The sequence below is a fragment of the Tamandua tetradactyla genome, chromosome 2 (genome assembly GCF_023851605.1).
Source record: "Tamandua tetradactyla isolate mTamTet1 chromosome 2, mTamTet1.pri, whole genome shotgun sequence".
Taxonomy (NCBI): domain Eukaryota; kingdom Metazoa; phylum Chordata; class Mammalia; order Pilosa; family Myrmecophagidae; genus Tamandua; species Tamandua tetradactyla.
The window spans coordinates 92,044,815-92,067,317 of NC_135328.1; the positions used below are offsets into that span (position 1 = coordinate 92,044,815).

Here is a 22,503-nt window from a genome sequence, read left to right on the forward strand (position 1 = left end):
TCAAATGTGAATACCATAGTTTACACAAGTCCAGAGAAAAACTGCCTTCCACAACCTCAACCATTATCATTCAACTTCTGCCATAGAGGGCTCTGTGGTTATCATTGATAGGAAAATAACTTTAATTCAATCTGCAAAGAATTGTATAAGGAGGAAAATTCTGGAAATGCATTTAAGGGACTTAGGTGCTACAATCTTTCATAAGTAATAGCTAATTAATTCTCACTGAAGTCCTTTAAGGCAGGTATTATCTTCCAGATAATAACACTAGGATAATCCATGAGCTTGTAACTTGTGTATCATGATGTGTATTGAAAATACCAGACTCAGGAACTCAGATCAATCTAACTCTAACAGCCAGGCTGTCACACCGTCTCCATGGGATATTGTTGGAGACGTTTAACATATGATAACACAGCTCCTAAGAACTGCAACTTTATTGGTTTTTCTGATACCCACCCAATATAGCAAGTGGCACCACAAAATAAGTAAAGCATAAAAGACTATGAGACATTTGTGTCCTTCTTCTAGGAATTAGAGACGGGCACATCTTGCAATACTGCTGTAGATGCAGAATCATTTCTGAAGTCTTATCTTCCAAAAGTGGTGGAGGGGTTAAGTTTTTTGGGATGAGAATAGCAAGAGAGCAGTATCTTATAAAAGACAATATGTATTCATTCACTCATTCAGTAAACATATATTAAGCAATGACTATGGGCTAGGGACAAGGTAAGCTTTGAGGATACAATGGTGAATAAATAGGATATGCATTGTCCCTGCCTTCATGGAGCTTACAGTGTAATGAAGAACCTATTAAAGAATCACATAGACACATGGTGCTTTGAGGGTCTAAAATAAGGAAAATTGGTTTAGTTAGATTAGGAGATTCTGGTTTGAGGAAGTACCACTTAAGTGGAAGTGTAAAGGATGAATAGAAGTTAACTAGACAATGAGAGAGGGAAGAACATTCCAGGTAACTCAAACAGCCTGTGAAAAGATCATGTAGTAGAAGGGAAGATGGATTTGAAAGAAGGCCAGTGTGACTGGAGAGTTAGGAATAAGGGGCATCCTGGTAGTCAGATGGGTCTGAGAGATTGGCAGAAAGAAACCAACAGGGGATAGCACTAGGTTTGATGTGTGCTAATTCAAAATCCTGCAGTGTGCTTTCCCAGTTGGCCTCCAGGTTAACTGTCATGGTATTGCTGCAACCCCATGCTGGGAACACAGAAATTGGAAGTAGAGAGGTGTAATACACTAACAGGTAGGGAGAGGTTTACATGATTGAAGGGATTTACACTAAAATCAAAGCTCTACCTGTTACCACTGAGGGTGACATCTAGGGAGGAATAACTTTTTCTGAATCTTGGTTTTACAAAGTGCCATATCTAGTAGTGAAAGAGATGCTGTTTGGGGAGTCTGTGGGATTAAATTTAACATGCATTGCCTGTAAAATCCTCAGCTATTGAATGAGAATAAAAATATTTTTCTGAGGTTCTTATGAGAATTAAATAATGCATGTAAATCACTTAGCACAGTAATTGGCTCAAAGCAGGTATTCAAGAAAAACTTATTTTTCATCTACTAAACGGAGTCAATAATAGCATTAGTTAACTCACAGTTTTAAAACATTTTTTATTATGAAATATAAGATATATACAGACAAATGATAAATTTCAAAGTGCAGTTTAACATGTAGTTATAGAGCAAATTTCAAAGTACAGTATGGGTTATAGTTCCACAATTTCAGGTATTTCTTTCTGGTTGTCCTAATACATAAGAAACTAAAAGGAATTATCTAAATAATGCTTCAGTAGTCATAATCATTTGCTAAATTCTGATTTCTCAGTTATGTTTCCTCCTTCTCATTTGATCATTCTATCACTCTTCAGGGATGTTTGGGCAATGTCCATTCTAACTTCTTCATGTTGAAAAGGGGTGTTGACATTATGGGGTAGGGGGTTGCAACTGGTTGATGTTCTGGGAGAGACTGGTGCCTCTAAATTTCGGCGCTTCTCTGCCCCACACCCGCGGGGAAGCTGAGCAAAAGTCACATCTACCACACTCCGACAGGGTCAGCCATGCCCGGTGCCCGCCTGCAATCTGCCGAAAGAAGCTGACTTGTGACGCCGCTGGACCGGCCAATCAGAACAAGTTTGGCCCTCTGAAGTTTCCGTCCTCTCACTAGGAGGCGCTGCGGCGGCCGCGGCAGCTCTCCGGGCTGTCGCGAGCCGTGGCGGTTGGGCTGGCGCCTGCGGCTCGTAGCCATGGAGTGGGGTTCGGAGTCGGCGGCCGTGAGGCGGCACCGTGTTGGATGGGAACGCCGTGAGGACCAGGCAGCGGCGCCGCAGCCGGAGAGGGAGGACCTGGCGCAGAGGCTCTTGGTGGACGCGAGCGGCGGCGGCGGCGGCGCTAGGAAGCGGAAGCGCAGCCCCGGGTGCGGTGGCGGCGGCTCGAGCCGGAGCGCGCGGACTGGGCTGTCGGAGACACACGCCGCGCTGGGGCTCGTGCTCTACCTGCTTGCGCTGCGGGCGCTCGTGCAGCTCTCACTGCAGCAGCTCGTGCTGCACGGGGCCGCTGGGCGCCATGGGGAGTTCGACGCGCACCAAGCCAGGTACCGGCCGCTCCCGCCCAGCGGGTCCAGGTCCGCCTGTTCCTTCGCGGTTCCTGCCCTGGGTTAGGGTGCCGCACCTGTGTGCACCCCTCCCTACGGAGCCGACCGGGCTGCGGGCTTCCCTCGGCTGTTTGTGGAGCGCGGAGGCCCTGCGCTTCCCTCTTCTGAGGTCCGAAGTGCGGTGATGCGAGGCCGCGTGGCCCTCTGTTAAACTGGTGCGGTAGATCAGGGGTGGTGAAGTGGATTGCGCCTGCTCTTCCTTCCCTTTCTTCTATACCTGGTGATGGTTGGTTGTTAATTGTCTTCTCATCCTCTGGAGCAGTTTCCCCTTCTTACCTTGGTTAGCCCCACAGCTTTCCAAATGAATTGAAGGATAGTGGAATTTGTGTTTTGTAAATTCGTGTTTTGGAGGGTGTTGGAACGGGATAGCGCAGCGGTCTTCAACTTTTTTTGAGGTCATAGTCCTCATATCTGAAAGCTATGAAATCTCCTCCTGGAGGATCACACACTAAAAATTATGCACAAAATTTCAAAAGTTCTCAGAGCCCTGAAATTTGTCTTTAAACTTCTGGACTAATGGCTTTCTAAGGTATGATTTTTTTTCTTAATTTAAAAAACGACCTTTAAGTGTGTTAGGAAAGGTGATTAAGCCAGCTGTATTGTAATCTAAGTGTGTCAAAGCCAAAATCTTACTAGCAGCAAAAGTTTTTAACAGCCACTGCATTTTTAAAAGTTTTTCTTTGAATACAGTGCTGAAAGCTTATTTTCTTAAGGACTTTCTGAAACAGTCTCCTCCCCCCTCCCATTCCTGCTTGGAATGCACTGAAAAGACAAAAAACAATTTCTTCTATTTGTTTGTATTAGGGGTAGAGTTCGTTTTGGCCTGCATTGAAGGTATTAGGCCTTGTGTGCATACAAGGAGGGTTAGCTCCATTCTTTACAATCAAAAGTTTTTTGCTTTTCTTTTTTTAACTCATTTAACCTCTTCACTTGAGTCTTTGCTCATTGGCTTCAGCTGGCAATTCTTAGAATCAGTAAGCCTCTCCAAGTGTGACTCAGTGAATTTCTGTTCTGTCTAACCTTCAGCAGTTACACATTTTGAATGTAATGCTTAGTCTTTATTGGTTTGATGTGGGGATTGGGAAAAGCTAGGGAATTGGGAAAAGCTGGGGGTAGGGTGAGTGAAGAAAACTCTGAAAGGATCAACTCATGGACAACAAAATGAAATGATGGTACTTTACAGCTGGTTTTCACAGGGTGCCTGAAATAATAAAAGGCACCCTTTGTTATATGAGAAGTCAAAGATAGGAGCTTTGGCAGTGGGGGTTGGGGAGAGGGAAGCACACTGGAAGAGTTGCTCTGTACTAAATGTTAGTTTTAAGCATAGCAGGTCTTTATCATCATCATTCTTTTCCTCACTTCCAGAGAGTATCTTGAGCATATAACATCCATTGGTCCCAGGACTACAGGAAGTCCAGAAAATGAAATTTTGACAGTGCATTACCTTTTGGAGCAGATTAAACTGATTGAAGTTCAAAGCAACAGCATTCACAAGATTTCAGTAGATGTACAACGGCCCACAGGCTCCTTTAGCATTGATTTCTTGGGAGGTTTTACAAGCTACTATGACAACATCACTAATGTTGTGGTAAAGCTGGAACCCAGAGATGGAGCCCAGCATGCCATCCTGGCTAACTGTCATTTTGACTCAGTGGCAAACTCGCCAGGTATGTACCTGTGTTTTACTCATTTTGAAGTTATAGCTCAGTAAGTTTATTACCTTTCTTGGACAATGTGGAGCACCGTTTTTTTCTTTTTGGGACAGACTTTTTCATTGTGATGAAAGGCAGGAGAATTAGAATATTATTTACTTTTTAGGCTCTAACCTTTCAGTATTCTCTCAAGTGCTTTATTTTATTTAAATTTTTTTTTTAACGTTAGCATCTTCAGTTCAGTGACAACATTTGAAGGGTTCTAGTAGAATGAAGGAGGCTTATCAGTGAGCATTACCACACAGTGTGTGTTCTTGTGTCCTGGAATCAGGTTCTGCTACTTGAAGTGTTTACTTGGAAATTGTACTAAGCTTTGAGGATAAAGGATAGTCCCTATACTCAAGGAACTCATGGTTTGAACATCTCTACCAGCAGTTCCTGTTGACCTTTAAAGTGAGAATTTTGGTCCATTGGGGGATGCCCCACTATCAGAGTATCTCATTAATCCATAAGTCTCACTGTAGAAAATACTTTGGCAAGATAGAAGACTTGATGCTTATGACAAGAGCCTGACTTAATAAATTATTTGTTGAATGAATGAGAATATCCTAAATTGAACTTCCCCCTTTTTGTTTTAAATTAGGATTTCTCAGAAAATGTTTTCAATAATTAAAAAGATTGTAGGGCAGAATAAAAAATAGTAACATTTTACAGTGGAATCATAGTATTTTAGAGCTAGGCAAGACCTGAGAATTTATTTGGTTCAATTCCCTCATATGCACAGGACTAAATTTAGCTGATCACAGGCAGAATTGGGACCAGATGCTGGGTTTCCTGGCCAGTTGGTTCTTGAAAGTGTAGTTGTTAAGAGGGCTTGCTCCCTTGGGCAAATAACCTCATTGTTCCTCAGTTTCTTGCCTATAAAATGGAAATAATAATAGTATTTTTCTAATGGAGTCTTTTAGAGGATTAAATACAAGAATAGAACAGTGCCTGGCGCAGAAAATACTTTTTTGGTTTGTTTTTATCATATTATTAATATTTTATTTCCAGATTACTTGAAGTTGAAGCACACCCAATATGAACATCTAGAGTTATATAAACTATGAAGTAACATTTATGTTAGATAAAGTGATTTAATTAGAAGTATGCTTGCTAATCTTTAATTCATCTTTAATTAGAAAGCTTGCCAATTGCATTTAGAATGTAACTCGCTTTTAAAACATTAGTGTACACTCATCTGTTGGAGAAAGTCAGAAATAGTTTCATGTGTACTGGGGAAATCAGTGGTCTTTTATGTCCATTTCAAAACAGTAATGAAATAAGTATCATCTTAGGCCCACTAATATAACACTTAAATTCTGGGAAGGGACAAGTAAACACCATGTTTACTTAAGAGCATTACATAATTAAGATGTGTGTGTGTGTGTATATAAGTATCAGAAAAAACATAGTGCCAAATGTTATAAATTGCATATACGGAGTCTCATAATTAAAGAATGGCACTTCTGTGGATCATTAGAACCCGTTTTTAACAAACTAGGATGTTGTAAGAATACCTATATTGACAATCCCAAGGAAATTTCTGTCAGTAATTATTAAAAATAGTATTTCATATGTTCATTAGACAAACTATCACTGGAATCCTTTTATTGGATGAGCTCATTGAATGAAACAGGGTATTTTAAGAAAATACTTCTCAGCAAAATATCCACAACTCAGGAAAGGCCTTAAATATCTTCCTGGGTCTACTGGGTGGTTCCATGTTGTTGGTAGAAGACACTTTGAGTTATTTTGAGGATGGCCTGAATTTCAGGGTTAATTCTAATTGGAAAGAGGTGTAGGTTAGTCATTCAGTCTTTATTGAAACTGTCCTCTAACTTTTTATCATTTTCTTAAAGCTGTTTGAGCCTTCTCTAACTCATCTCTAAGACACTAAGAACCATTAAACTAAGAGAAGATAAATGGACAATTTAACTTTCTAGTCAAGCCTATAAAGGCCTATATCTCTCGATTTGCCCTTAATTTAAGAAATCATTAAAAATTTTTTTGCTTTTTATGTTAAAGTAACTCAGTCTCAAAAGTTAAAAAATACATTTCATTTGGTTTCTGGAAATTGGCAGTTTTTGCTTATAGCTGCATATACTTATTGCTTGACAGTAAATAAATAAATATTACTTTGTTTCACTCTGATTAAAATGTAAGGCGGAAGGGGTACAGGGGTAGTTCAGTGGTAGAATTCTTGTTTGCCATGCAGAAGCCCCGGGTTCGATTTCTGGTCCGTGCACTTTAAAAAGAACAAAAATGGTGCTGTGATAATAGGATAGTCACATGGAAAAAGAACGAAATGTAACCCCCATGGCGCACAGCATACAACTCCCCCAAATCTCCTCCCCCCCAAAAAAAACCCTTAAGTTTGCAAAGAGAGAAAGAAGAAACTGATTTTGAATGCTAATCATGTGCAGCCTCTGTGCATCGTCTTATGTAAACCTCGCAACAAACCTCTGAGATACATATCGTTAGCCTGCCCTCTAGACAAAGAGTGTCAGAATGGTAAAGTGGCAGAGCTAATGTTTCTTTCCAAGTCTTTGTTGTTCTAGAACCCACACTAAATTCCATAGCACCTGACTATCAGTATGTAAACCAGAATTGCTGTTGTCTGGGCTATTACTTTGATTATTCTTTAAACATTTTATTATGGAACATTTTAAATATATATACAAAAACATAGAGAATTGTTTAATGAACCCAACATACTTATCATTCAGCTTCAACAATTAACCAATGTCTGGTCTTGTTTCTTGTCTATCTCTACCCCTCACCTCTTGATTATTTTGAAGCAAATCTCAGCTATATTAGTTCCTCTGTAAGTATTTAAGTATTTCAGTCTACATTGCTAAAAAATAAGGACTCCTTTTTTTGATGTTTTCTTGATACCATTAATTACCTCACCTAAAGAACTCACAATAATCCTTCATGTCAAATATCCTATCATTTCCTTTAACTATTTTTTAAAAATTCAAGGCTCTAAAGTCATCTATGCATCCACCTTTAATTAATATATAAAGTTTCTGAACTAAGAAGAGATTAAGTGATTTTACTAAGTCCTCTCCTTTGTCAATATCATTATTTCCCTTCCTTGTATCTTATCAGATTAGGTGTTGTTTTTGTACTTTTTAAAATCACATGATATCCATTGAAAAGCCTTAAAAATGCCAGATTGATCACTAAATGTGGAGTGTTCTTCAGATTTTATGATATGGAAAATGAGCAGGAAAGGAGGGAGTGGCAGTGGGATGATGTAGGAAGCTGTAAATACCAGAAGTGAGAAATTACATTACAGAGGTAGTAGAAAATGGATAATGAATGAAGTACATTGCCTTCAGTAATGCCAATTTTCAGTATTACTTTAGGTGCTACCTGGTTGATTTAGTCAACAAATATTAATTGAGCAACTACCGTGGGCCAGGAATAGTTCTAGGAACTGAGTTAGCAGGAAAACCAAACAAAGGTCCCTGCCCTCATGGACCTTACCACTGGTGAATATTATTGCTACCCGATAATGACAAAGCTGTTTAGAATGCTTCTAAATCATGTAGCCATTTAGAATGCTTCTATGAGGAGGAAATTCCTTCCCTAACTATAATGGCTCATAGAGTAAAGATTTTAACATCTGAGAAGCAAATCTGTGTTTCTATTTTGAAGGTGCCAGTGATGATGCAGTTAGCTGTTCAGTGATGCTGGAAGTACTTCACGTCTTGTCATCATCTTCAGAAGCCTTACATCATGCTGTCATATTTCTTTTTAATGGTGCTGAGGAAAATGTTTTGCAAGTGAGATTTTACTATTTTAATACTAGGTTTGAGTAATAATGAGAATGAATAGTAGTAATAATAGCAATAAATTTCAGTTTTCATTTGAACAGTATCATAAAATGATATGGAAAATAAATATTGTATTTGACAGCACTTTCAGAAATCCACAGCCATTTATGTAGATGTGTTCAGTATTTGGAAATCTCAACTCAGGACAGATCGTCTTGGCAGTTTGATTTATAAAAGGCCTCTTTGATGGCACAGGTACTCATCTCTGATTTTCTTGAGAAATGCTTGAGTTTCAGAGATGTTTTTAGGCAGGTACACAGCTTGAATTGAAAGCTCAGCCATATAGATTTTCCCTTTTCTTTTCTTCTGTTCCTTTTTCTCTTGCATAGTTTCACATTTACCAAGGATGTTGTTTGGCACTGCTCATGGTAATTAGGCTGCCTCCTGTGATGGGTGATTTTCCACTCGGCACACTGCACATAACCATCATACGTACAGAGAGAAACAGAAGACATCTTTAGATATTGCCTTTGAAAAAATGATTATTTATTTTTCATATTCTTACCTCATCAAGATAGTTGTTCTCTCCTTGAAATAAATAAGGACTTTGATAGTTTAAGATAGTGATGTTTGTTTTCTTTACTTCTCATGAAGGCCAGCCATGGATTCATTACTCAGCACCCCTGGGCCAGCTTGATTCGTGCATTTATTAACCTGGAGGCTGCGGGGGTAGGAGGGAAAGAGCTTGTGTTCCAAACAGGTATGTGAGGCTGGGCATTATATATTTTAATAGAATTCTTGTTTTTATAAAAGTGGAAAATTTTGAACTTTAGTAATCTCTCCAATGAAATGAACATTCTTTATGAAGCATGAAATAGTTTAAACTTTGTCTTTGTTAAAATTTCTAAGCCAAATAATATTATTATGGTCTCAAAAATAATAAGATTATTATTATAATCTCAAAAATATTAAGAGCATCTAACATTAATAGCATCTAGCTCTTCTGGAGTGCTTATTATGTGCCAAATTTTGTTCAAAACATTTTATATGTATTGAGTAATTTAATCCTCAAAACAATGTGGAAAGTATTATTATTATCTCCATTTTATAGATGAGAACACGGAGGCGAGAGGGATCGTAACTTACCTGAGGTCTTGTCTCAGTTCTCGGTAAACGGCAGAACAGGAATTTGAACCTAGTAGTCCAGGTTCAGAGACGTTGTTCTTAACCAGTAACTGATTGCCATATAGCTGATGAACATTCTTTTATCCATTGTGGGTGATTTGACATAAATTATTTTATATAATAAACATTTCATGAATTAAAATGAGAAAATTTACCTGTACTTTTAAGGACTTTAATTATGAAACAATTAGTATAAGCACATGCGTGGAGTCAGAAGCTAGAAGACTGGTTACCAGGGGACAGAATGGGGGTAAGGAATAGAGAGTGAAGGCTTAAAATATGTAATTTCTATTTGGAATGGTGGGAAAGTTTCGGTGATGGATGGTAATGATGGTAGCACGATATTGTGAGCATAACGGCACTGAATTATATGTTTGAATGTGTTTAAAAGGAGAAATGGAATTTTATCTTGATTTCTTCTTCCAGTTGTTCATTGCTACTGTATAAAAACACTATTAATTTTTAGGTGTTGATATTGTACCTGCCACTATTTTGAACTCATTTATTAGCTCTAGGAGCTTTGTTGTGGATTTTCAGGCTTTTCTGTGTATAATACTGCTTCATTTGCAAATAAGAAAAGTATTACTTCTTTTCCAATTTGGGTGCCTTTTATTTGTTTTTCTTGCCTAAATGCTCTGACTAGAACTTCCAGTATAATGTTGAATAACAGGGTGACAGTGGGCATCCTTGTTTTGTTCCTGATCTTTGTGGGAAAGCTTTCAGTCTTTCACCATCTGGTAGGATGTTAGCTATGGGTTTTTCATCTATGCCCTTTCTTATGCTGAGGAAGTTTCCTTCTATTCCTAGTTTTCTAAGTATTTTTATCAAGAAGGGATGCAGAATTCCATCAGATGACTTTTCTCTGTCAATTAAGCTGATCGTATGGCTTTTTTCCTTCATTCTGTTAAGGTGGTGTATTGCGTTAATTGATTTTCTTATGTTGAAATACTTCCGTGTACCAGGGATAAATTCCAACTGATTTTGCTGTTCTGTTGGATTCCATTCCTGGTATTTTCTTGAGATGGGGAGGGGGTTGCATCTGTATTCATAAGAGATAGTATAATATTCTTTTCTTTTTTTTTTAAATTTATCTTATTTATTAAATATACCAACAGTAAAACACAAACATTCTTACCATATGATCATTCCATTTGACATATATAATCAGTGATTCACAATATCAACCCATAGTTGTATATTCATCATCATGTTCATTTCTTAAAACATTTGGATCAATTCAGAAAAAGAAATAAAAAGAAAACAAAATAATTCATACATACCATACCCCTTACCCCTCCTTTTCATTGATCACTAGCATTTCAATCTACTAAATTTATTTTAGCATTTGTTCCCCCTATTATTTATTTATTTTTAATCCATATGTTTTATTTATCTGTCCGTAAGATAGATAAAAGAAGCATCAGACACAAGGTTTTCACAATCACAGTCACATTGCGAAAGCTATATCATACAGTCACCTTCAAGAAGCATGGCTATTGGAACACAGCTCTACATTTTCAGGCAGTTCCCTCCAGCATCTCCATTACACCTTAACTAAAAAGCTGATATGTATTTAATGTGTAAGAATAATCTCCAGGATAATGTCTCAACTCTGTTTGGAATCTCTCAGCCATTGACACTTTAATTTGTCTCATTTCTCTCTTCCCCCTTTTGGTTGAGAAGGTTTTCTCAATCTGTTGATGCTGAGTCCCAGCTCATTCTAGGATTTCTGTCCCACATTGCCAGGAAGGTCCACAACCCTGGGAGTCATGTCCCTTGTAGAGAGCGGGAAGGCAGTGAGTTTGCTTGTTGTGTTGGCTGAGAGAGAGAGACGCCACATCTGAGCAACAAAAGAGGTTCTCTTGGGGGTGACTCTTAGGCCTTAAGCCTATCCTTTGTGGGGTTAAGTTTCATATGAACAAGCCCCAAGATTGGGGACTCAGCCTATTGCTTTTGTTGTCCCCACTGCTTGTGAGAATATCAAGAATTCTCCACTTGGAGAAGTTGAATTTTCTCCCTTTCTTACCATTCCCACAAGGGGACTTCACAAATACTTTTTTATTCACAGTTCAAATCCTTCTGGGATTTATTGAGGCATCACTCTGGAAAACCTACAAAATCTCATGCCCTACCCAAGGTTCCATGTACTTATGGTGTTCAATTAAGCTGTCCACATAAGTTATATTAGGAAATGCTCTAGTTGAAATAAAAGTTTGTACCAAATAAACGTTTTTTGCTTTAGTCTCACACATAATTTAAAGTTTTAAAATATTACCATCTATTTTCAACACCCTGCATTATTGACATTCCTTTGTTCTTCCTCAGGCAAAACATTTTTAAATTTGTACATTTAGTCACTATCCTTATACTCTGTAGGCATTCTCAGATTATACCATCTCAGACTTTATCACCTATCTTTCCTTCTGATTTCATTTGTGCCCACAGGCCTCCTTCATCTATCATTCTCACATTCAGCTTCATTCAGTGTGTTCTAGTTTGTTAGCTGCTGGAATGCAATATACCAGAAACAGAATGGCTTTTAAAAAGGGGAATTTAATGAGTTGCTAGTTTACAATTCTAAGCCCGAGAAAATGTCCCAATTAAGCCAAGCCTATAAAAAGGGGAATTTAATGAGTTGCTAGTTTACAGTTCTAAGGTTGAAAAAATGTCCCGATTAAACCAAGTCTATAGAAATGTCCAATCAAAGGCATCCAGGGAAAGATACCTTGATTCAAGAAGGCCGATGAAGTTCAGGGTTTCTCTCTCAAGCAAGAAGACACATGGCGAACACAGTCAGGGCTTCTCTCTCAGCTGGAAGGGTACATTGCGAACACATAGTCATCTGCTAGCTTTCTCTCCTGGCCTCTGGTTTCATAAAGTTCCCTGGGAGGCATTTTCTTTCTTCATCTCCAAAGGTTGCTGGCTGGTGGACGCTGCTTCTCATGGCTGTTTTGTTCTGCTTTGCTCTCTCTGAATCTTTCATTCTCCAAAATGTTTCCTCTTTTATAGGACTCCAGTAAACCAATCAAGACCCACCCAAATGGGTGGAGACATGTCATCACCTAGTCCAGCTTAATAATCACTCTTGATTTAATCACATCTCCAGGAAGATGATCTGATTACAGTTTCAAAGATATAGTATTGAATAGGAATTATTCTGCCTTTATGAAATAGGATTTAGATTGAAACATGGCCTTTCTAGGGGGCATACATACAAACCAGCACACAGTGTTCTAACATTATTTTATTACAGTTAGGTAGTATTGTGCTGTCCATTTCTGAATTTTTATAGTCAGTCCCATTGCACAGTCTGTATCCCTTCAGTTCCAATTACCCAATATCTACCCTATTTCTATCTCCTGATGACCTCTGTTCTTTTTTTAATTAAAATTTTTTTTTAAAACACCAAAAAAGCACCAAATGCGAACATTTGTAATTTTTGATCATTCTGTTCTACATATATAATCAGTAATTCACAATATCATCACATAGTTTCATATTCATCCTCATGATCATTTCTTGAAACATTTGCATCTATTCAGAAAAAGAAATAAAAAGGAAACAAAAAAAATTCATACATACCATACCCCATACCCCTCCCCCTCACCGATCACCAGCATTTTACTCTGACTTTAACATTTGTTCCCCCTATTATTCATCTTTATTCCACATGTTTTACTTGTCTGTTGGTAAGGTAGATAAAAGGAGCATCAGACACAAGGTTTTCACAATCACACGGTCACATTGTGAAAGCTATATTATTATACAATCATCTTCAAGAAACATGGCTATTGGAACACAGCTCCACATTTTCAGTCAGTTCCCTCCAGCCTCTCCACTATATCTTGACTAACAAGGTGGTATCTATTTAATGCGTAAAATAACCTCTAGGATAACCTCTCGACTCTGTTTGGAATCTCTCAGCCATTGACACTTTATTTTGTCTCATTTCACTCTTCCCCCTTTTGGTCAAGAAGGTTTTCTTAGTCCCCTGATGCTGAGTCTCAGTTCATTCTAGGGGTTTTCTCAATCCCTTGATGCTAAGTCTCAGCTCGTTCTAGGATTTCTGTCTCACATTGCCAGGAAGGTCCACACCCCTGGGAGTCATGTCCCATGTAGACAGGGGGGAGGGCAGTGAGTTTGCTTGTTGTGGTGGCTGGAGAGAGAGGCTACATCTGAGCAACAAAAGAGGTTCTCTTGGGGATGACTCTTAGGCCTAATTTTAAGTAGGCTTGACCTATCCTTTGTGGGGTTAAGTTTCATAAACTTGACTTCACAAACCCCAAGACTGGGGGCTCAGCCTATGGCTTTGTTGTCCACCCTGCTTGTGAGGATATCAAGAATTCAACTTGGGGAGGTTGAATTTTCCCCTGTTCTCACCATTCCTCAAAGGAGACTTTGCAAATACTTTTTTATTCACTATTCAAATCACTCTGGGATTTATCAGGGCATCACTCTAGACAAACCAACAAAATCTCACGTCCTACTCAAGGTTCCATGTACTTGTGTTCAATTGAGCTGTCTACATAAGTTATATTAGGAAATGCACTGTTTATGTTATGAAATGCACTGGACCTCTATTCTTAACTGTTATTTCGTATCAGTGAGAACATGCAGTATTTGTCCTTTTGTTTCTGGCTAATCTCACTAAGCATAATGTCCTGAAGGTCCATCCATATTGTTAAATACTTCATAACTTCATTCTGTCTTATAGCTGTATAATATTCCACAGCTTGTTTAGCCATTTGTCTGTTGATGGACATTTTGACTGTTTCCATCTCTTGGCAATTGTAAATAATGCTGCTATAAACATTATTGTGCAAATGTCTGTTTGTGTCCTTGCCCTAATGTCCTCTGAGTAGATACCTAGCAATGGTATTGCTGGGTCATGTGGCAGTTCTATACTTAGTTACCTGAGGAACCACCAAACTGCCTTCCACAGTGGTTGTACCATTTGACATTCCCACCAACAGTGGATAAGTGTGCCTCTTTCTCCACATCCTTTCCAGCACTTGTTTTCTGTTTTATTGATAATGGCCATTCTGGTGAGTGTGAGATGATAGCTCTTTGTGGTTTTCATTTGCATTTCTCTAATAGCCAGGGAAGTTGAGCATCTTTTCATGTGCCTTTTGGCCATTTGTATTTCCTCTTCTGAGAATTGTCTGTTCAAGTCATTTGCCTATTTTGTAATTAGGTTGTCTGTCTTTTTGTTTTTGAGTTGAACAATCTGTTTATATATTCTGGATACTAGACCTTTATCTGATATATTGTTTCCAAATATTGTCTCCCATTGTGTAGGCTGTCTTTTTACTTTCTTGACTGTGGTAGTTAGATTCTGATGTCAGCTTGGCTAGCTGAAGGTGCTTAGTTCTATTGCTGTGGACATGACCCAATGGCATGTGAGCCTCATCTGTTGTTGATTACATCTGCAGTCAGCTAAGAGGCATACCTGCTTCATTGAAGGATGTTTGATTTAATTGGCTGGTGCTTAAATGAGAGACTCAATGTAGCACAGCCCAAGCAGCTCAGCATACCTCATGTCAGCACTTGCAGCTCAGCCCAGGCCTTTGGAGATGCAGAAAGAAATCACCCCAGGGAAAGTTGTTGGAACCCAGAGGCCTGGAGAGAAGGCCAGCAGAGATCACCCTGTGCCTTCCCAGGTAAGAAAGAACTTAAGTTGAAAGTTAGCTGCCTTCCCTCTGAAGAACTAACAAAATAAATCCCCTTTTATTAAAAGCCAATCTGTCTCTGGTGTGTTGCGATTCGGCAGCTAGCAAACTAGAACATTTGCAAAGTTCTTTGATGCACAAAAGTGTTTAATTTTGAGGAGTTTCCATTTCTTTCTTTCTTCAATGCTTGTGCTTTGGCTGTAAGGGCTAGGAAACCACCTCCTATTATAAGATTTATAAGATGTTTCCCTACATTTTCTTCTAACAGTTTTATTGTCTTAGATCTAATATTTAGGTCTTTGATCCATTTTGAATTGATTTTTGTATAGGATGTGAGATATGGATCCTCTTTCATTCTTTTGCATGTGGATATCCAGTTCTCTAGGTACCATTTATTGAAGAAACTGTTCTGTCCCAGGTGAGTTTGCTTGACTGTATTATCAAAGATTAATTGTCCATAGATGAGAGAGGGTCTATATCTGAACACTCTATTCAAGTCCATTGGTCAGTATATCTTTCTTTATGGCAGTACCATGCTGTTTTGACCACTGTAGCTTTATAATACACCTAAAAGTCAGGTAGCATGAGACCTCCAACTTCAGTTTTCTTTCTCAGGATACTTTTAGCTATTCGGGGTACCCTGCCCTTCCAGAAAAATTTTGTTACTGGTTTTTCTGTTTCTGAAAAGTACGTTTTTGGGATTTTAATTGGTATTGCATTGAATGTGTAAGTCAATTTAGGTAGAATTGACATCTTAACTATATTTAGTCTTCTAATGCATGAACATGATATGTCCTTCAATTTATTTAGGTCTTCTGTGATTTCTTTTAGCAATTTCTTGTAGTTTTCTTTGTATAGGTCTTTTGTCTCGTAGTTAAATATATTCCTAAATATTTTTTTCTTTTGGTTGCAATTGTAAATGAAATTTTTTTCTTGATTTCCCCCTCCGATTGTTCATCACTAGTGTATAGAAACACTACAGATTTTGAGTGTTGATCTTGTAACCTGCCACTTAGCTGTACTCGTTTATTAGCTCTAGTAGTTTTGCTGTGGATTTTTTGTGGTTTTTGGCATATAGTATCGTATCATCTACAAACAGTGAGAGTTTTACTTCTTTGTTTCTAATTTTGATGCCTTGTATTTCTTTTTCTTGTCTAATTGCTCTGACTGGAACTTGGAACACAATGTTGACTAACAATGGTGATAGTGGACATTCTTGTCTTATTCCTGATCTGAGGGGGAAAGTTTTCAGTTTTTCCCCGATGAGGATGATGTTAGCTGTGGGTTTTTCATATATTCCCTTTATCATATTGAGGAAATTCCCTTCTATTCCTATCCTTAGAAGTGTTTTCACCAGGAAAGAATGTTGAATTTTGTCAGATGCCTTTTCTGCATCAATCGAGATGACCATGTGGTTTTTCTGCTTTGATTTGTTGATATGGTATGTTACATTAATTGATTTTCATATGTTGAACCATCCTTGCATACCTGGAATGAATCCTACTTGGTCGTGGTGTACAATTCTTTTAATGTGCTGCTGGATTCAATTTGCAGTAATTTTTGCATCTATATTCATTAGAGAGATTGGTCTGTAGTTTGCTTTATTTGTAATATCTTTGTCTGGCTTTGGTATGAGGTTGATGTTGGCTTTGTAGAATGAGTTAGGTAGCTTTCCCTCCTCTTCAGTTTTTTTGAAGAGTTTAATTCTTTCTTGAATGTTTGGTAGACTTCACATGTGAAGCCATCTGGTCCTGCACTTTTCTTTTTGGGGTGCTTCTTAATGACTGATTCAGTTTCTTTACTTGTGATTGGTTTGTTGAGGTCATCTATTTCTTCTTGAGTCAATGTTGGTTGTTCATGCCTTTCTAGGAAGTTGTCCATTTCATCTACATTTTCTAGTTTATTAGCATAAAGTTGTTCATAGTATCTTCTTATTACTTTATTTCTGTGGGGTCAGTGGTTATGTCTCTGCTTCCATTTCTGATTTTATTTATTTGCATCCTCTCCTTTTTTTGGTCAATCTTGCTAAGGGTCCATCAATCTTATTGATTTTCTCATAGAACCAACTTCTGGGTTTTTTTATTTTCTCAATTGTTTTCATGTTTTCAATTTCATTTATTTCTGCTCTAATCTTCTTTATTTCTTTCCTTTTGCTTGCTTTGGGGTTTGTTTGCTGTTCTTTCTCTAGTTCTTCCAAGTAGACAGTTGCTTCCTCGATTTTTACTCTTTCCTCTTCTTTTTTGATGTAGGCATTTAAGGCAATAAATTTTCCTTTTAGCACTGCCTTTGCTGCATCCCATACATTTTGATATGCTGTGTTTTCATTTTCATTTTCATTTGCCTCGAGATATTTACTGATTTCTCTTGTAATTTCTTTCTTAACCCTCTGGTTGTTTAAGAGTATGTTGTTGAGCCTTGCGTATATTTGTGAATTTTCTGACCCTCTGCCTATTATTGATTTCCAACTTCATTCCTTTATGATCTGAGAAAGTGTTTTATATGGTTTCAGTCTTTTTAAATTTATTGAGACTTACTTTGTGACCCAGCATATACTCTATCCTTGAGAATGATCCATGAGCACTTGAGAAAAAGGTGTATCCTGCTGTTGTGGGGTGTAATGTTCTATAAATGTCTGTTAAGTGTAGCTGATTTATTGTATTATTCAAATTCTCTGTTTGTTTATTGATCCTCTGTCTAGATGTTCTGTCTACTGATGAGAGTGGGGAGTTGAAGTCTCCAACTATTATGGTAGCTGTGTCTATTTCTCTTTTCAGTGTCTGCCTCATGTATTTGAAGCACTCTGGCTCGGTGCATAAATGTTTATGATTGTTATGTCTTCTTATTGGATTATTCCTTTTATTAATACATAGTGTCCTTCTTTGTCTCTTTTAACTGTTTTACATTTGAAGTCTAATTTGTTAGATATTAGTATAGCTACTCCTGCTCTTTTCTGATTGTTATTTGCATGAAATATCTTTTCCCAACCTTTCACTTTCAACCTGTGTTTATCCTTGGGTCTAAGATGTGTTTCCTGTAGACAGCATATAGATGGGTCCCTGTTTTTCTGCCAGTCTGTCTTTAAGTTGGGGAGTTTAATCCATTAACATTTAGTGTTATTACTGTAAGGGCAGTACTTTCTTCTCCCATTTTGCCTTTTGGATTTTATATGTGATGTCTAATTTTTCTTCCTTTTACCTTCACTGATAGTCTTCGTTTCTATACTCTTCTCCATACCACTCTCTCCTATCTTTTTATATTTGCCTCTAGTGCTCCCTTTAGTATTTCTTCCAGAGCTGGTCTCTTGGTCATACATTCTCTCAGTGATTTTTTTGTCTGTCAGTGATTTTTTGTCTGAAAATGTTTTGATTTCCCCCTCATTTTTGAAGGACAGTTTTACTGGATGTAGAATTCTTGGTTGGCAGTTTTTCTCTTTTAGTAATTTAAATATATCATCCCACTGTCTTCTCGCCTCCATGGTTTCTGCTGAGAAATCTACACATAGTCTTATTGGGCTTCCCTTGTACGTGATAGATTGCTTTTCTCTTGCTGCTTTCAAGATTCTCTCTTTCTCTTTGATATCTGACATTCTGATTAGTAAGTATCTTGGAGTATGTGTATTTGGATCTATTCCGTTTGGGGTATGCTGCACTTCTTGGGTCTGTAATTTTAAGTCTTTCATAAGAGTTGAGAAATTTTCAGTGTTAATTTCCTCCATTAGTTTTTCTGTTCCTTTTCCTTTCTCTTCTCCTTCTGAGATACCCAAAATACCTATATTCATGTGGTTCCTGTTGTCATTCAGTTCCCTGAGTCCCTGCTCATTTTTTCCCATTCTTTTCCCTATATTTTCTGTTGCTTGTCAGATTTCAGATATCCTGTCCTCCAGTTCACTAATCCTATCTTTTGCTTCTTGAAATCTGACATTTTAGGTTTCCATTGTTTTTTTCATCTCTTCTACTGTACCTTTCATTCCTGTAAGTTCTGTAATTTGTTTTTTCAGACTTTCAATTTTCTTTTCTTTGTTCATTCCTTGCCTTCTTATATCCTCCCTTAATTCATTGATTTGGTTTTTGATGAGATTTTTTTCATGTCTGTTCGAACATTCTGAACTAATTGTTTCAACTCCTGTATCTTATTTGAATTGTTGATTTGTTCCTTTGAGTGGGCCATATCTTTAATTTTTCTAGCATGATTTGTTATTTTTTGCTGGTGTCTAAGCATTTAATTACCTTAATTAGTTTATTCTGGAGATTGTTTTTACACTTTTTTTTACCTAGGATTTTCTTGCTGGATGACTCTGTTGTCTATTTGTTCTTTGACATTCAGTTCAGCTTATTCTAGACCTCTAGCTTAGGTTTTGTTTAACAGATCAGAATTTTTCAGTTCTTCTTTTTTTGTTTCTTGCCCTGCCTGTATGGTGCCTTTTTTTTTTTTTTTTTTTTTACCCCTTAGGAGGGTCTACTTAGGTATTATAGACCCCAGCCAGATTTTCCCAGACCAAACTGGCCTCCTGTCAGGAGGAAAGAGTTACCTGCATCAGTTTTCCCTGAGGCTGAGACCCAGCAAATTGAAAGGCTTTCCTATGAAGCCTCTGGACTCTGTGTTTTTCCATCCTGCCTTGGATGGCACTTGTCTGCCTACAGGTCTCACCACCATAAGGTGATGTGGTACCGTTAACTTCAGCAGACTGTCCCTGCTGGGGGCATGGTTCAGACAGAGGAGAGATTGTAGGTTGACTTTAATTGCTTCAGTTTTCCAGACCGTGGGGTCTCACTTCCTGTAGAAAGGGAATCCACCTGAGCTGGGCCCCACCCCTCTCCTGGGAAAGGCACAGGCTCCAGACAAACAAACACACTTAATTCTGCCTAGCTGTATCCAAAGAATAGTCAGTCTGTAGAAACATAGCCACAAAAACGAAAGAGAAAAATCCTTTTTAGAGTAGGACCCCCATTCTTCAGGTTTGCGAATCAAGGGCTTAAGTTGGAACTTTGCTCAGTGTATCTCCAGGTCCTATGTGCCACCTCCTTTCCTTCAGCGCCCAGACCTTTTCAAATCCAAAAAAGAACCTCTTTTTTTTTTTTTCCTCTCTTTTTCTGTCAGCCCTGCCCCCTCTGCGCTGGGACAAAAATCAGCGACCTCTGCTTTGACCAGGTTCACCTGAGGTGGGAGCATGTTTTTAGTAGTCAGAGTTTGTGAATTAATTCCACACTTGGTGTTTGGTTGGTCTCAGTCCCTGCTGCTGTTAAAGCCCCTTTCCTTTCCCCTCTGGGAAGCAGCCTGTAGGGGAGGGGTGCCGGCCGCCATGGCTTGGGGAACTAATGGTTCTTGGTGGGCTCACAGTTGGTACACCTGGTCCAGACTGGGGTACGCTGTGTGTCTGGTCACTAACGTGGTTCTGGCAGTTGTTCTGTACTGTTCCTGGCTAGTTACTAGCTGCTCTGGAAGACAAACTAAATCCCACACCTCACTAAGCTGCCATCTTGGCTCCTCTCCATCTAATATTCTTTTCTTGAATCTTTATATGGCTTTTGTTTGAGAGTGTTGTTAGCTTCATAGAATGAATTAAGGAGTGTTCCCTTCTCTCCAGGTTTTTGAAGGTGTTTGAGCAGAATGGGTGTTAATTTTTCTTGGAATTTTTGGTAAAATTCACCTGTGAAGTGCTGGGCTTTTCTTTGTTGGGAGATTTTTGATTACTGATTTAAGCTCTTTATTAGCTATTGGTTTGTTGAGATCTTTTTCTTGAGTCAGTGCAGATAGTTTGTGTGTTCCTAGTAATTTATCTATTTCATCTAGGTAATCTAATTTGTTGGTGTACAGTTAGTTGTTCATAGTATTTTCTTATAGTCTTTTTATTTCAGTGGGGTCAGTAATGCCCCCATTTTCATCTCTGATTTTCGTTATTTGTGTCTTCTTTCTTTTTTCCTTTGTCAGTCTAGCTAAAGGTTTGTCAATTTTATTGGTCTTTTCAAAGAACCAACTTAAAAAAAATTCCCTCTATTGTTTTTTTTATTCTCTATTGCATTTATCTCTTCTATAATCTTGGTATTTCCTTCCTTCTGCTTATTTTGGCTCCTCTAGTTCTTCCAATTCTGAGGTGAAGTCTCTGATTTGAAATCTTTCTTTTTTAATGTAAGTATTTAGAGCTATAAATTTCCCTCTCAGCACTGCCATTGCTGCATTCCATAAATTTTGTAATGCGTTTTCATTTTTATTAGCCTCAAGATATTTCCTATTTCCCTTTTGATTTCTTCATCAACCCATTGGTTGTTTAAGCGTACATTGCTTCATTTCTACTTGTTTGAATTTTCCATTTTTACCTTTGTTGTTGATTTCTACCTTTGTTCTGTTTCATTCCATTGTGGTCAGTAAAGAGACATTATATGATTTCAGTATTTTTGAATTTATTGAGATATTTTATGACCTAAGATATGACCTATCCTGTAGAATGATCCACATGCTTTAGAGACAAATATATTCTGTTGTAGGGTAAAGTGTTCTATGTATGTTTGTTAGGTATAGTTGGTTTAGAGTATATTTAAGTCTTATATTTTGTTACTCATTTTCTGTCTAGATGTTCTATCCATTATTGAAAGTGGCGTGTTAAAATCTCCTACCATTAAGTAGAACTGTCAGTTTCTCCCTTCAAAACTGTATTTGCTTCATATATTTTCGGGCTTTGCTGTTTGTTACATATATGTTTATAAGTTTCACATTTTCTTATTGAGTTAGCCCCCTAATAGTATATACTGATTATCTTTTTCCCTTATAAAAGTTTTTAACTGTCTATTTTATGTGATATTGCTATAGCTACCTCAGCTCTTTTTTGGTTACTACTTGCATAGTATATTTCTATCTAACTTTGTTCTTTCACCCTACGTATGTACCTAAATTTAAGGTGAGTCTTTTTTAAACAGCATATAGTTGGGTCATGTTTTTTTTTTTTTTTTTTTTATCCATTCTCCCAATCCCTGCCTTTTGACAGGAGAGTTTAATCCATTTGCATTTCAAATAACTGCTCATGATGAGAACTTTCTTCTGCCATTTCGTTATATAGTTTTTCTAAGACTTATACCTTTTTTGTCCCTCAGTTCTTCTTTCCTATTAATTTGATTTTTTGTGTTGTTCTATTTTGAGTCTCTTCTCATTTCTTTCTGTATATATTTTTCTTGTGATTACCTTGGGGTTAAACTTTAACGTCTTAAATATATAACAATCATATTTGATTTGATACCTACCAACTTGACTTCAGTAGCATGTGCATACACTGTTCTTATTCATCTGTCCCCCCTACCTTTTTTTTGTACTTGTTACACATTGTTTCTCTTTATATTGTATGTCAAAAGCATATATTTATTGTTGCCTTTTATGCATTTTAGCACCTGTAGGAAGTAAGAAATGAAATTACATACCAAAAGTACAATACAATAGTACTGGTGTTTATAATTACCCCTATGATTACCTTTACAGGTTTTTATTTCTTTATGCCTCTTTGAGCCACTGTCTAG

The 22,503-nt window shown here is 37.7% G+C and overlaps 1 protein-coding gene across 5 annotated transcripts in view; it reads left to right on the forward strand.

Annotated features, from left to right (window-relative positions):
• Window positions 1-2,188: 2,188 nt before the first annotated feature.
• The window catches only part of ERMP1 (endoplasmic reticulum metallopeptidase 1), a 124,553-nt gene continuing 104,238 nt past the window's right edge, over window positions 2,189-22,503 (forward strand). For all 5 annotated transcript variants that reach the window (XM_077148254.1, XM_077148253.1, XM_077148257.1 and 2 more), the window contains exons 1-4: window positions 2,189-2,611; window positions 4,037-4,338; window positions 8,029-8,156; window positions 8,802-8,907. In XM_077148254.1, coding sequence (XP_077004369.1) covers window positions 2,265-2,611; window positions 4,037-4,338; window positions 8,029-8,156; window positions 8,802-8,907 — 883 coding nt within the window. In that variant the 5' untranslated portion in view covers window positions 2,189-2,264. The remainder of the gene's footprint in view (window positions 2,612-4,036; window positions 4,339-8,028; window positions 8,157-8,801; window positions 8,908-22,503) is intronic.